This window comes from Hyalella azteca, unplaced genomic scaffold, assembly GCF_000764305.2.
Source record: "Hyalella azteca isolate HAZT.00-mixed unplaced genomic scaffold, Hazt_2.0.2 contig11104, whole genome shotgun sequence".
NCBI classification, from domain to species: domain Eukaryota; kingdom Metazoa; phylum Arthropoda; class Malacostraca; order Amphipoda; family Hyalellidae; genus Hyalella; species Hyalella azteca.
This window is the reverse complement of record NW_025941113.1, coordinates 829-16012: the sequence shown is the minus strand read 5'-3', so window position 1 is coordinate 16012 and position 15184 is coordinate 829. Positions and strand designations below refer to the sequence as shown.

General features: G+C 37.5%; 2 protein-coding genes across 2 annotated transcripts; both read right to left on the bottom strand.

Moving 5' to 3' along the window:
- Positions 1–371: 371 nt before the first annotated feature.
- On the bottom strand, positions 372–8948 carry LOC108674536 (cyclin-dependent-like kinase 5). The gene is made up of 7 exons (XM_018162498.2): positions 8515–8948; positions 5423–5511; positions 4931–5124; positions 4672–4759; positions 3117–3303; positions 1587–1783; positions 372–1343 (listed from the first exon to the last, which is right to left on the bottom strand). The coding sequence occupies exons 1-7, from the start codon at positions 8549–8551 to the stop codon at positions 1248–1250; spliced, it is 888 nt and encodes a 295-aa protein (XP_018017987.1). The 5' UTR covers positions 8552–8948; the 3' UTR covers positions 372–1247.
- Positions 8949–9030: 82 nt separating this feature from the next.
- On the bottom strand, positions 9031–12947 carry LOC108674537 (cyclin-dependent-like kinase 5; the record flags this gene model as incomplete). The annotated part of the gene is given in 6 exon segments (XM_018162499.2): positions 9031–9937; positions 10510–10706; positions 11055–11241; positions 11363–11450; positions 11570–11769; positions 12859–12947. Coding segments are annotated over 6 exon segments (863 nt in total), but the record flags the coding sequence as incomplete, so codon positions are not given.
- Between the last annotated feature and the right edge of the window lie 2237 nt (positions 12948–15184).

The window sequence follows — 15184 nt, the reverse complement described above, 5'->3', positions numbered from 1 at the left end:
GTCTGCAGCCAGTTCATACTTGATAATTTTAGATTATATCATTTTATCTTCAATGTCTTTAGACTCTCAACAAAATATTCCTACGGATTGAATGAGAAGAAAAACCGCGAGTTATTAAAATTTTGGAACACTTGTACTCCAAGTATGAATAACTGTTCTTTTGATAAAGATCGTATTCCAATCCAAGGAACAATTGATATCAAGTTTGATTGTAATTATTCTCGACTGAAATTTTTCATTCGTACATGACTGATTCACCGAAAAAAATGCTGCGTCGTCTACTCATAGGTTTTAGTGCAAAATGAATCGAGATTAGACTAATATTCGATACTTTAAGAGGTGAGTTGACTGTAAATTAAACTCGGGCCTAATTAACGTTGACTCTTTACTTAAAAATCTGAGGACACAATGCAAGAGTATGTCAGATTTATCATTGGATGTGAAAACCTTAGCCTTAGTGACTAGATACTTAAATAAATAAGAGATCGATCCTTAACCATAGTGAAATCTTAACCTTAGAGACTAGATAAGTAAATAAATAAAAGAGATCAAATATCTTTGGCAATCGATTGTTGTTGTTATGATGCAAAATTCGGGACCCATTTTGGACCATCCCATATTATGCAATTCTTGAGTTCTTCCAGGATTTGCAAATTTACTGTCTCAGAGACCGATTGGAAATGGTATAAGTTATTAACAAAAAATAAAGACAATATTTATCATTGAAGCATTAGGTGCACGAATCATCAATACTAATTACCGTTTTCTTTTAGAAAAAACTGAACTATCTTTCGATGTATTGCAACTTATTGAAAATCAAATGATACGAAATGGACCTTTTTTCCCCAGTTTCATTATCAGCCATGAAAAGTAGGTACTTAATTTCATCTTTAATTCAATTGTTTTTTTGCATCACAAAGGCTTTTCCATGAGTGGAGCTGGTTTTTTTTTTTTTTTGCTGAAAAATATGCATCAATGTTTAGCAAATTTCGTTAGAAAAGTTCAATCTATATCATTTGAAAAAAATATGTTGCAGATGACACCTCATAAATGTTGCTGTTCCAAGATTATAGAACCGTCAAATCCACGAAATAGGTTTACCATAAAATAATGTTTTGATAGATACGTTCAAGCCCAAGACGGCGTTCGATTCTCTAATTGTGTCATGAACAAGTAATAGACCAATATAAAAACATCATAAAAATATTTTAAGGCATAGGAAAGAATAAATAAGTGGTGAGTTTGTCTCAACTCCTGACGCAGGACGGTAGGTCGTCGAAGTATGGATGATTCATGGCGTCGGCGGCGTTCATGCGCTGCATCGGGTTGCACACCAGCAAACGCTGCACACAGTCAAAATGTTACCAAACAATCAACTTATTTCCGAAGTAAGGTCTTTTGTGAACAGATTTTATTAATGGAAATAAAACCAAAATTGAATTTGTACCTGATAATTATTCAAAACTAAAATTTCCAATAAAGAATTGTTGCTGCACTCGAGTTCACAATAGGGGTAAAGAGTAAATTTATTTTACAAATTAAGTACCGATGGACGTCACTTTTCTTAGGCCTCAAGATGCTCATACCTGCAGAACGTCTCTGCCCTTAGCGTTGAGCTTGGGACAGAGCTGACTTAGGCTGATGGTGACGGGGTAGTGGGGCAGAGGGCGGTAGTCAGGCAGGCTGCTCATGCCTGGCCAAGTCTCCTCCGTTGGTGTCCCCAGCAGCTTGAATATTCGCTTCAGCTGATCGTCCACATCACCACCAGGCAGCAAGGGGCGGCCTAGAATAACAAGTATGCAAATATCATTATGACGCATAGTTGTCTTACAAATTCCTATGAAAATTTTAAAAGTTAAAAGTTTTATTTTATTGCCTATGAAAATTTTCAAAATTAAAAGTTTTATTTTATTGCTAGTGTTCGTTATTTCTTACTGGCAGCATTTGATTCTTTCCCAAGCGACTCCTATGCTCAGGCCAGGGCAAGAATAGTACAAAGAGAGCGTTGTAATGAAACATTTCTTTAAATGTATCTCTTATCTTACAATGTAATAAAACTATAGGTACTGGGGAAACAAGTTCGCATCCTAACATGAACAAATTTACTAGCATAGAAAAAAGACATCCGAATAAATTCTAAGTTCAATATTTGATTCTTAACATCTTTCTATCTTCCTATTCACCATAACACGTTTATCTGTGATGTAGCCCTTGAATGTGGTATGGATTTGGCATTGGCTTGGTTTCCAGCATTAAAAGAATATTTGTTGCTCTTCGGTACTGGTCTGAACTTGATTTTACTGTCACTAAAGCAAACTTCGCTGCTCCTGTTCACTACATCTAATTAGTCGCTACACGTCACTCAACCGAACAAGGTAGTGGCACCGAGTTGATTGCTGCCACCAAAAGGTGCCTTCTTCAACAACATTCCCCAGGCGCTGTAGATTCATGGCGGCATCGCCTTACATACTCCAAGTGCTGAAATTCTGCCAATGTACTCAACCGTCCTTGACTCGACCGCAATCGTCCTTGACTTACTTCAATACTAGACTGGCCCGTTTCATACCGAATAGAATGTTTCCATGCCTCGACGCGCCTACAAAATCTCGTTCTCAAGGTATGCAGTCCCTCAAATTATATCAGCAAAGCCGCATCCAGCTTCTAACTGCTCAGAATTTTTAAACCCATTCTCAACTTCTGATTTCTCGGAAAGCTATGTTTTGTATTATAATATTAAGTAAATTTGAATCACTTCCATTCCATGCAAAGCACCTTTGAAAAAATTATTTCAATCTACGTTTGTATTATAAAATTGTAAGACAAGGCTCATTATTATGAGAAAGCATAAAAGTCAAACGACAAATCAGCTCCATAAAAATTATGAAGAAAAAGTTAATATCCACGCAATGAAATGGTTTTAAAAATTGACGTTGCTTAGGCTTCAGGGGCCATACTTTCAAAAAAATTAAGAGATCGTAAGTTCATTAACCAATCATTGACGGCCTTTCAAGCAAAATCCACCAATCATAGACAAGAAAATAGAGTGTAAATACTTGCGTTAACTTAGCGAGTTTTGAAAGTATGGCCCCTGGTCTCTTGTGTCCGGATTATCATACCAGCATTGGCGAGCTCAGCAAATATGCAGCCAGCGCTCCACATGTCGATGCTCGTGTTGTAGAGCTTGGCTCCGAAGAGGACATCAGGAGGTCGGTACCACAGCGTGACAACCTCGGCAGAGTAGCACCGCACTGGGATGCCAAACGCGCGAGCTAAACCGAAGTCGGCCAACTTCAACTCTCCGTTCTTAGAATAAAAAGAGTGATTGTTATCATCCCATTTCTCATGGGAATACAGTTTCTATTGTTGCATAGAGCTCAGAAATGATTAGCCTTGCGGATGTCGTGTAGTATTGTTCCGCAGGTGACGCCATACGCACCTCATAACGTAAATATTGCTCACTAACTATATTCAAGAGTGGCTTCTTTGAACTAACTTTATGAACAACTGACCTCCTCGAATCCTCTGGAAAAGTCTTCACAATATCATCTAGTATTGCTAAACACATTGACAGTATCAAAATGCAATTATTACGTGCGGTTAATGAAATAAATGGAAAATAAACCAACCGAGTGAACTGCTTTTTAACGGTTGTTAAATAAGTTAATGGCGGCCATTAGGCTGAACGTCATAAAAAGTGAACTACCCCTCTAAATATCACGTTCTTGGCGAGCTTGTATTCTTGCATCTCTGTGATTTTTGCCGTTTCAAGTTTTCACTCTAATGCTGGTTTACTTTCCCCAACGTATCTTTTTTGGGTAGGCTTGTATGACAATATTGCTCTTGTTACTCGTGTCAGGCGGTAGAGGGTTAATAAAGAGAAGTTGCATCCAAAGGGTAAAAACTGTGAATAATATCAATCAAAGAGATGCAAAATCCATTCACCCGACAAAAACGGAATTAGTTTTAAGACGCTTTCCATTTTTACATCATCATACGGATGATCAGAGAAATGGCAGCCATTATCAAAGCACTAATTAAGTTGATCGGTCAGCCCCCGGAGATTTTATTTTCCACTTATTTATTTCCCGTACGACAGAAATAGTTTATTTTGCTATTATGGATATGAACAAGGCTTGTTGCAACTATGGGAGAATTTTTACGAAATTTGAAAAGGAAATTTTTTTAATTAGTTCAAAACAGACACTTCTAACGCGTGTTTGGCGACACTCACGTCATTTGTTTACGTTTTTGATACTTTCGATGTCACATCGGAGATGTGCAGTACGATGTCAAAATTTCTCGAAGCGTGGGTCAACCTTATATGGTTCATCCATTTAGAAATGGTCAGTGCGAGTGAACTACTTTGCTGTACATGAGAAACGAAGAACTTCAAATCGCAATTCAAAGGGAAAACTAAGAAGCTCATGAGTAGTTAGATCACAATGTGAGTAATAAATTTTATATCATAAAACTCTAAAGCAAGCCTCAACACGTGATTTGAATCAAAGGTTTATTTAGATGCTGAAAATAACGGCAAATTTATAAAAATTCTTCGATGTTTGCTAAAAACATTCGATTGGGTTGAAGAGGTCCACAAGGCAATAATAATAAAAGTTATAACGTCATTAAAACCACAAAGTTAGATTAACAATTCCTTTTAGAGGTACTCACTTTGTTGATGAGCAGATTTTGAGGTTTGAGGTCTCTGTGGAGGATGTTTTTGTTGTGGCAGAAGTCCAGCCCACGTAGTAACTGGAACCTGATCGAGGCACATTAATAGAAGAAACGCAAGTGCAAACATTTTTTCACTAATCCTTCAAAGAGAAAATGTTATTAAATGCTTACGAAAATGAATAATATTCAATACCACACTACGAACAACAATATCACATTAATATTCACAATTAAATCTAAATACAGATGATCGCACATGAAGCTCTTGACAACGTCGGGATCGATCTCGCCATTGAGGCAGTCGAAGTATTTCTTGAGGTCCTGGTCGCAGTGTTCGAACACGAGGGTGAGCTTGCGGTCAGAGTGTAGCACGTCGATGAGCCGCACGATGTTCTTGTGGTGCAGCTCCTTCAGCAGACAGATCTCCCGCAGCGCCGACGACGGAACGCCCTGAGTGAACGTATGCAGCACCACACTAAATTTAGAATACAATCAACTTATGAATTCACACCATCATTGTCATTTATATATATTACAGTCAAGAGAAATACTGAGATATCTACAATGGAACGCACAGATGCCCTTTCATATGTCTTGGGGCATCTTTTCAGATGCCCCATATGTCATATGTATGAGTAATATAAATACTACCGGTATTTGTATTACTCATGTACACATTTGTAAAGAAGAAAAACTATTTTCCAAGACTAGTTTCATCATCATATGTGAATTCTTCCTCTACACTGACCTCGTCATCGTCGTCGAGACGGACGCGTTTGAGCGCCACGATAGCCTGCGTGTCGCGGTCCTTGGCCTTGAAAACCGTGCCATACGTGCCTGCCGGGCATCAGGACTGCGTTAGGAGTGAACTTGGCTTCAAAAATATTAACATTCCAATGTTTCTCTATCTATGTATTTAAACACAACAGAAAAATATTGGATTAAACTCTCTCACGAAAGCAATAAACTAGAATTAATGATCTGACGATCCTTTAATCAGTTTTGAAGTTTTCATATTAAGAAAAGTAGTCACGAAATCATCGGCTCTTTGGAGTGTCGTCGAATTGAGATTGGTCCGCTTACACGAATTTCCAACGAGGCTATTTTCCAAGGCAGAGTAGGACAGTCTTTTCCTGCTTTTTGTACGGTAGTCGATTCGCGTTGATTCGGATTTATTTGCAGTGCAATGATGTTATTGTGTAACATGAGACTGAAGGGCGAAAAAATAATCTGAGCCAAAAATTTTATAGATTAGGATTGGAACGAGGATTAATTCGGGAAAAAGTTTATTTAGGCTTCTCTGCAGGCAAGGCATCACACGATGACATGCAACAGTGATCAGGTGACCAGTTTATCGTCCCACTAGAGCACAGAAACTTACTACGCCAGATTCCTGTGGTCGAGACTAATGCGGATTATCCAGTCAGCAGTGAAACTCTCCTGTGCCAGGACCGCGGGTGTGACGGTGACGAACTTTAGTCCTTGTACTCCAAGTGCAATGAATTTCAAATTGCTTTCCCCACGCTTCAACACTGCTCGTGTCATAGACTACAGACACTTGGATCGCTGATGCAGTAGTAGTCTATGCACCTGATTTATTCGTCTGCCGCCGCCTCGTCCGTTTCCACGTATCTCCACATGCCCGGGTCCCCAGATAATGTACATTGTTTTTCGTGGCTGTTCTAGCCACATCATTCTTCTTAGAATTTACACGACGATGAGACATTAATAGCATTTTCAGGCCTGAATTAGCCTCCAAGTCCGTGAACAGAATGAAGTGTACCTCCGGGAGGACATCCACTAGGATGACGGCACATAGAACTAAGAAGTATAGAAAGTTGGGTTGGTTCAGTCCATGGTTGAACTAGTATAAGGTAGAACCATGAGAAGCTCATTTTTGCGGATGTAGTTGTTGTTCGCCTGTGACGTCACTGATCATAGTAACGTCACAGGCATTAACCAATCACCGAAATGCGTTCAAACAAGTCAACCAATCAATCATGGGAATGACGGGATTGTTTACGTTTCTGGATCTCAGTGACATAATAAGAAAGCTGCTGAACTGAAAGACGGAAATCCTCGTGGGTCAACCTTCTTCATGCTTAGTGCCGTCGGCCTCAGCCTCACACCTTTCTGCTGACTTTTTTTATCGTCCGCCACTTAATACGAGTCACGCACGTTTTTATGGCTTGGAGCCTAGTGATTCAGGAACAAGTTTTTCGTTGCTGTCGAGTGGTTTTGTGGAGGGAAGTTTTGTCTTGACAGATTGTGTCGATGCTTATTCGCAATTCGTATTTACACGAGCTTTACAGGCTCTCGCATCAGTTGGTTTTAAATTTAAACTCTTGGCACTATTCTGTAAACTTTAGAAGATTGTATAAGTATGGAAATAAATTTGATTGCTATTCGAACATAAAATTAAACACCATTAGGTACATGGGTAAATGTAGAGACTATCTACTGACGCGTGAGATGTGTTCCGAGAAGATTGAGTGAGGATTCAGCACCCAATTCTAGATAATGATGGGTAATCTGTTCTAAAAGCTGCGGTACATATAATAATGACAACGTTACCGATAAGAGTTCCATTCGGTGTAAGAGTTGTAATCGGAAATAGGCGCGCGCCGACCTCTATTAAGGTCGTTAGAGCAGTACTGGACGGTGGCATATTCATTTATTCTAGATCCATAAATAAAAATTCGTGACTTCCTAGGCATCTAATATATTTTAAATTAAAAATTTTTCAACAATATTCGAAAAAGACAAACTCTATTCAGTTATAAATCGAAACCCATCCTATAAAAATAGAGAAATAACATTACAAACTCAGGATGCATGATCTTCGCCTCGCGGTCCCTTCTCCAGTCTACAAAATTCCACTACTGTTTTATCCTCCTCTCTCTCGCCTCCACAGGATATCAAAATATCTCTTCACACTCTCAATCACAAGCACAGCTGCTCAAGTTAGCCCTAAGAAACAACACATTCATCGAACAAGGTCAAAAAGAAGCAGGGAGTAGAATAGCCCAACACTGTTAGCCTACGCAAGACGGCAAGAATGAATTTTACACCACCCGGACACAGCAAGCAAAAATATATAATTATCGAAACTCAACAATATAGTCATATTATCAACAAAATTTTGTATAAAGAAATTGTTTTGCAATATTTTGTAAACGAACACGCAAGCCATTTGAAATCGAAGGCATATCGCTGCCTAGTGGTGACTTGCACGTTTCATGCAACTGCTCAGGAGAGCTACGATTGACCGAACACGTCTGACACCGAACACGACGTCCTCGACACGTTAGTTCCTACGGTATCATTAGTACGCTCAGATATAGCTTTTATTGTCGCTTTCACGGCATGTTGTGGGTTCGGTCGACTTTGCAAAACGGGCAACACCGTGTTTGATCGGCCAGCATCTCGTCTGCCCAGGAATACTACAGATATCAAATAATCACAATTAATGGGCAGAGAGCGTATCGGGTCGTCGTAGGCACGTTAGAATTCGTAGGCCGGCTAATGCAAAAAAATAACTCTGCCTTCGCTAGAAAGAGCAGTTGTGCCACCTCAGCTCGTGTGGAATTTTTACTCAAGCCAATCGGCCGAGATTGAAGCTTGGACCGCAATGTACTCTTGTTATCAGGGAAGCGCACCTGCCCGCGACGTAGTGTGATGACATGGTTGTGCTAGCATAAAAATATAAATTCTTGTAATTAATATTCCTTAGGAAACTGTTTTTTTTAGAAATTATCCTGAGTAACATATTCATGAAAAATAAGGCATGCAAAACCATTTTTGCTGCACGACATTCATAACACAGGTTTATCTTCTCACCTTCGCCGATTTTTTCGAGCTTCTCGTACCGCTGCATCGTTTCTGACTGCGAGTCGTGACCAACAAGTAATTAAAATCACCGATGATTCTTGTTCATGAAGAGCAGTCTTAATGCTGAGCAGTTAAGAGCATTGCCGTCAAGTTGAGCCCATTTTGACAAATAACTTATCTTAATTTTCAGGTAAATAAATAAGAAATTTTGGGATTGCTAAATAATATAAATAAGTTTCGGTGGGAGCACTTTTCAAGAAGGAATAAATTGTAAACAATTACCTTCAACCTTCAACATTTGATGTCGGAAGTTGCTAATCAAGTAGTTTCGATACAAAAATAACAACAGTTGTTTTATGCAGGCACATTTAATCGATACAAATTTGTAACGAATAAAATAAAAATTTAGTCAAGCTTAACTCATCCGTTGCTACTTTGATTCATTTTCAAAATTAATACGCACCAATAAAATAAACTATCAAACTTTTTTTTAATTTAACAAATATTTTTCACAAACTACCTAGCGCAGTAAAAATCAAATAAACTTTTTAAGTGAAGGTACGACCGTAAGCTCAACATGGCCATGAAAAACTTTTAAAGCTAAAATATTATTTTAACAAATGAAGGGTCTATAACGAATGAAGAATCTAGTGTCCAGGACTGGGGACCTGAGGGCTTGTCCAGACACCCTATGAGAACCAACTTCTCACCCCTGCAGCAACGAAGCTTTTTTGTTAGCCATGTCAACAAGGGTATTAAAATACCACTGTAATTACGTACTTTGGCATCAAGGATAAAAAAAATGTACAGGTAATTATTAGCTTAAAATTTCAAAACAATTATCAATAATCAGGTACACTTCCAAGTCCTTATTTGAAATGTTATGAATAGCATTAAACAAATGGTCATAAATAACCACTAGAAATTTCCATTAATTCAAAACGAACTTATTTCTGTGTTATAACAGAAATTTTAACACAAACTTAAGAAACAAGTATCAGAATTTCGTGGAAATATTTTAATGGATGTTTTAGGACAAGTGGCAACAAGCTCTTCATCTTCAGACTGATGGCAACTAGAGTGCTCTTAGAACATTGACAGCCGACATAAGTACTTGGAAATAGTTTATAAACTTAGATGAACTTTCGAAACTATTTAAAAGTACGAACAAATTAGGAACTCGTTTCATGGAGCAATCAGCCATGCCATTATAATTACGAAATTACAGATAGTAAACTCACGAATTACTATTTTCGTAATAAGAGCATAACATAAAGACATGAGTATGAATAAATAACAGTGTTGAGGTGAACTAGAATATTTAGCGTCGCTACGCCGCACTGCGAACGCTGGCAGGCACGTCGGCAAAGTAGGGGAAGCACATGGCGTCGTCAGCGCTTATGCGCAGGTCTGGACAGCACACCAGGAGTCGCTGCCAAGCAATGGAAATATGATATTAAACAGAGAATGTTATGTGACAAGAAGCAAGCTTTAAATTCAGGGTGCAATACTAGTATCTCGTAAAAAAATAAAGCCAGTATTTGAATTGGAACTGAGAGGCGTGCCAACCTCTTGTCAGACCTTTAGGACGGTCACCTATGCAATACAATTGCATTTAATAAAAATTCTGCAATTGCCGTCTCCCAAGGAATCTAAAATATTTCGCTTAAAAATGTATTCATACCAATATCCTAAGACACTAAAATATGTTCTATAATAAACATCGATAAGCATCATAAAAAACGGAACAACAGTACAAACATTCGGCCTAATCAACTCGGTTTCCTTTGTCTCTCTCAGGCTCCACAAAATCTCCAAATACCTCATTACACTCTTAATCACATCCAAAGTTGCTCCCACAAACAAACCCACGATGATAGCAAATTTAGCAATGCATTCTTTGCTTGTTCACTCATAACCCCACTCTATTATTCTCATCTCCCTCAATCAGAATTTCCACCATCACAGCACGTCATTTTCTCACATGTAACCTCAGATGTATACCTGTAGTACGTCTCTGCCCTTAGCGTTGAGCTTGGGACAGAGTTGACTGAAGCTGATGGTGACGGGGTAGTGGGGCATGGGGCGGTAGTCGGGTAGGCTGCTCATGCCTGGCCACGTCTCTGGCGTGGGTGTCCCCAGCAGCTTAAATATTCGCTTCAGTTGATCGTCTTCATCATTACCAGGAAAGAGTGGTCGGCCTGAAGACATGGGACAGTGTTAAAGAAAACTATCGATGAAGCACTAATTTTAACATTAGTAGAATTGGCATTCATGATCTCATAGGGTTGCATGAAGTACAAATAGAAACGCACCAAATTGATATGAATGAATTCGTTTGAGACAATTTATTCACATGAGAGGAAGAACAGAACACTTGTAATCAATGTTCATTTTAAAAATGTCCATAAGTTATAATAAAATTTCACCCTTATAACCCTTGAACCAATGCAAAATTATCATTATTAGGAAATTTCATAACACACTTCTAATAACTCAATTATTTTCATTTTGTCCATACTTTCAATATTAGTGGAACTCTAGCCCACCAGCATTGGCGAGCTCAGCAAATATGCAGCCAGCACTCCACATGTCAATGCTTGTGTTATAAAGATTGGCTCCAAATAGAACATCTGGAGGTCTGTACCAGAGCGTGACCATTTCTGAAGAGTAGCAGCGCACAGGGATGCCAAATGCACGGGCCAGCCCAAAATCAGCTAACTTCAGCTCGTTATTCTGGAATGTAGGAATGAAATTCTAACATCCAGCAATGTTTTTTGACAAAGATCTCTTATTTATGATAAACATAGAGATACCAAGCAATATGGGCAACAGAATACATAAGTCAAGAAATTACTTTGTTGATGAGGAGATTCTGAGGTTTCAAGTCTCTGTGGAGGATGTTGCGGCTGTGGCAGAAGTCAAGACCACGAAGCAGTTGAAACCTAAAGGGTCATATAGATTCATTTTTAGCCACAAATAAGCTATTGAGAATCAAAGTAACTATTTCAAAATTAGGCTCGAAAATATTCAAAACCATTTCTAGTGAAATCGTAAAACTCACATAAAGCTCTTGACAATATCAGGATCTATTTCCCCATTTAGACAGTCAAAGTATTTCTTGAGGTCCTGGTCACAATGCTCAAAGATCAGAGTGAGACGGTGATCATTAGGATTCAAGAGGACATCCATCAGGCAGATGATATTCTTGTGATGAAGCTCTTTCAGGAAGCCAATTTCTCTTAATGCTGAGGCAGGGATGCCCTGGAAAATTATGTGAACATTTTTAATTCTGAGGTAATACGAGTTTGATTTAGCAATTGAATTTCACACTGATAAGTTGCAGTATAGGTACTTCCATTGTCACTGAATTTGAGACTAGTGATTTCTGGATTGCATTCAGGTGCTAAAGCTAAGGCATTATATTTAACTCAGCTGAAAAAATCAAAATAATTATCTCAAAGATTTATTTAGCAATCAAAAATTAGATTCTGTAATGAAAACAATTTAGAGTGACTCAAGAAAATAGATCACAAGGTTCTAAATTTTCATATATTTTTAACAAGTAGTTGTAGTAGTAGTAGTCGGGGAGAGATTTCTAGTGCTTCAGATCCGATATTTTTAACAAATGATGAAGGTGATGCAGAAATATCAGGTTTTAACTTTGAATTCTATACTGAATACTACTACCCACCTGGAGAAAGAGTCATAATTCACAAGAGCCAGTTTATTAATAAAAAATGTGCTTTAAGATAGGAATTTTTTATAAACATATCTAGAACCAATTGTATTTAATACTACGTATATATTTAGAGACGACATAAATGTACACATTTGTCAAATTTTGTGTGTTTTTCAAGCTAGTTATCACAAATATGTAGACAGTTTTCACGTGCATATCCACAATAGTACTAATTATGATGGGATATTAGCAGAATATGAAATTTCAATCTGTGAGGGAGAATAGGAAAAGATTGGAGGAAAAGGAAGAAAGGATTAAATCAAAATTTGAAAATAGATTTTCTAAGTTGCTACATATAAATTAAGTTAAAAAAACATGAACAGTTTTTTCCATATTTTGAAATGAAAGATGATTGGAAGTCCTGTCTTTATAGTAAAATTTGTGTTTGGAGGGGTCTTTATTCAGTTAAAATACATATATAAGCTTTATTGTTTTTGAAAGGATTAGGGATTACAGGAATGATAGGATTGGTATTGCAAAGTTGTAGGAATTATCAAACCCACGCACTACCAGACAAATCTGCTGGTTAATAACAAACAAATGTGACAAGTTTTTGAGGTATAGAAATAAACTCAACTATTCAATAAGAAAAATATTAATTGTAAACTTACAGTATCATCTGTGTTCAGGCGTACTCTTTTCAAAGCCACAATTTCTTGGGTTTCCCGATTCTTTGCCTTGAAAACTGTCCCATATGTACCTGAAAAATAGGAACTAACTATGAATAATGAAGGATTACAAACTTAAGGGATCTCGTGCATTTCACAGAGGATGAATTTGAAGACTTCCTACAAAAACTAATGAATGCCAAGCTAAAGAGAGATAATCAAGGAAGTACTGCAGGACTTAGCCATGAACATGATCAGGGTTTTGGTACCCAAATTTTGACTATTATTTAGGATTTGTTGCCAGAGAATCAGAGATACCTAAATCATCAATATTTCTTGCAAAATATACCGTAAATTGGGGTTACTTTGACCGACGGGGTAACTTTGACCACTTTTTGTTTTTTTAACAAACACCCCCAAAACTCAAAAACGATTCAACATAGAAAAATTTTGTCAATGGCCATCAAAGGCCTAATACTGAGGCTACGTAACACAATAGAAAGATTTGAAAAGTTTGCATATCTAATAGGTTAAAAAATTAAAAATGTGACCCACGAAAAAGAGCTATTATTTAAAGCCTGTCGGAGTACCCCCTCCAATTTTCTTATTTTTTGGTAAAATAACTCCAGGTTTTGATGCATTGTAGTAGAACTCTTCTAGTTACATATGCAAAAGACAAATTTTAGAAAAGTGTCATAGTTTGCAAATGGGGGGCGCCGCCCCCCAATGGGGTAACTTTGACCACCTAATGGCAGCCCTGACGGGGAACATTGACCGGCTTGGAAATTAAGTTAAAATTACCATAGGTATCTATACAACATATTTTATGTTTGATACACCTATTAATGTTTTTTTCTTCATGTTTCAGACTCTACAGAGTCTTATATATGGTAATTTTAACTTAATTTCCAAACCGGTCAATGTTACCCCGTCATGGCTGCCATTAGATGGTCACATTTTGCCCATTTGGGGGCAGCGCCCCCCATTTGCAAACTATGACACTTTCCTAAAATTTTCTTTTGCATATGTAACTAGAAGAGTTCTACTACAATGCATGGAGTTATTTGGAGTTATTTTACTAAAAAATAAAATTGATTTTACCACCCGGTCAAAAAAAACCCAAGAGCTGCAGTAACAAAGACCATCACTTTTTTTTAAATTACATCAAAACTATGAGAGGCAGGAGCCAGCAATTTATGGTGAGTAAAGCTAGAGTATAGACCTGTATTTTGCATGTTTCAATTTAAGTTTAACTTATCTAGTAAAAAAATTGCATCATTTTGAAAAAAAAGTGGTCAAAGTTACCCCAGTTTACGGTACAGATAAAGAGGTATATATTTAAACATGTTAGCAAAACTACCATATCTTGGCCAGACTATGTGCTGCTAAGGTACAGCTAGATCTTCAAATATTCACTAACTCTCTGCACCAGGGCACCTTAGGATAATTCATATTAAATTTTATGAAAAAATTGGATATATAATTCCTATCTGAAGAGGAGCTCAGGAGGAATACAAGCAGACTTAGAATAATCCTACCTTTTTCTAAAATATTAGGTCTATAATTCCAAACCACTTTTTCTTCATTGAATTGGAAATCTTGCACTTACAAAGTTGTGTATTTTGGAATTTGGTTCAGTTAAAAAAAATCTAGTTACAGACCACTATGCAGAGAGTGAATGAATATTGCAAGATCTTTGGCGACGCTTCAGTAGCGAAATTTATGCCTTCAGAAGATCTTGCCGACACATTTAGATTGAAATTCTTTCATTTAATATATTTGTCAGTCTTTGGCCAACTATTTAAAAAAAGTAAGGTTTCCGGTATGTTGCATTGATCAGTATGCAGTGAAGCATGTCCGGAAATCAGTTGCGATGAGTTCCTGTCAAAAAAATGTAAATATCAAGTTCACGATTATGTAGTTGCGGTCACATTAGAGCGGTCAGACTGCATTATCCCATGTTCAGTTGACACTTGCTGTACAATTGGACTGTTTTTAGGGTAAAATTAGTTATTTGGGGTAACACATGCATGCAACCTTGTAAATAAGTTTGTGGCTTGTAAATAGTTTTCCATTACTCAGCGTAAATGGCTTTTCATTAAAAATTACCCGGCGACGCATCTTAAAATTACCTGGCGATGCATCTTAAAATTACCAGGCAACACTTAGGGCTTAAAAACCCATATATTGGCGACACTGCATCCACCCTCTGCACCATGGGTTACAGATAAGAAAGGATTAATTTCCCTATAATATACACAGAGCTACAATAAAAAATTATAGAATAAAGTAAAAATATTATTTCATGGTTCCTGTTCATTAGTGTTTA

Excerpts from the sequence above, each read along its gene's own strand:
- LOC108674536 (XM_018162498.2), bottom strand. The coding sequence starts at position 8,551 with ATGCAGCGGTACGAGAAGCTCGAAAAAATCGGCGAAG. Across the intron at positions 5,125-5,422 it reads GTCTCGACGACGATGACGAG|GGCGTTCCGTCGTCGGCGCT; the intron begins GTCAGTGTAGAG and ends ACGTTCACTCAG. Across the intron at positions 4,760-4,930 it reads GACGTTGTCAAGAGCTTCAT|GTTCCAGTTACTACGTGGGC; the intron begins GTGCGATCATCT and ends TGCCTCGATCAG.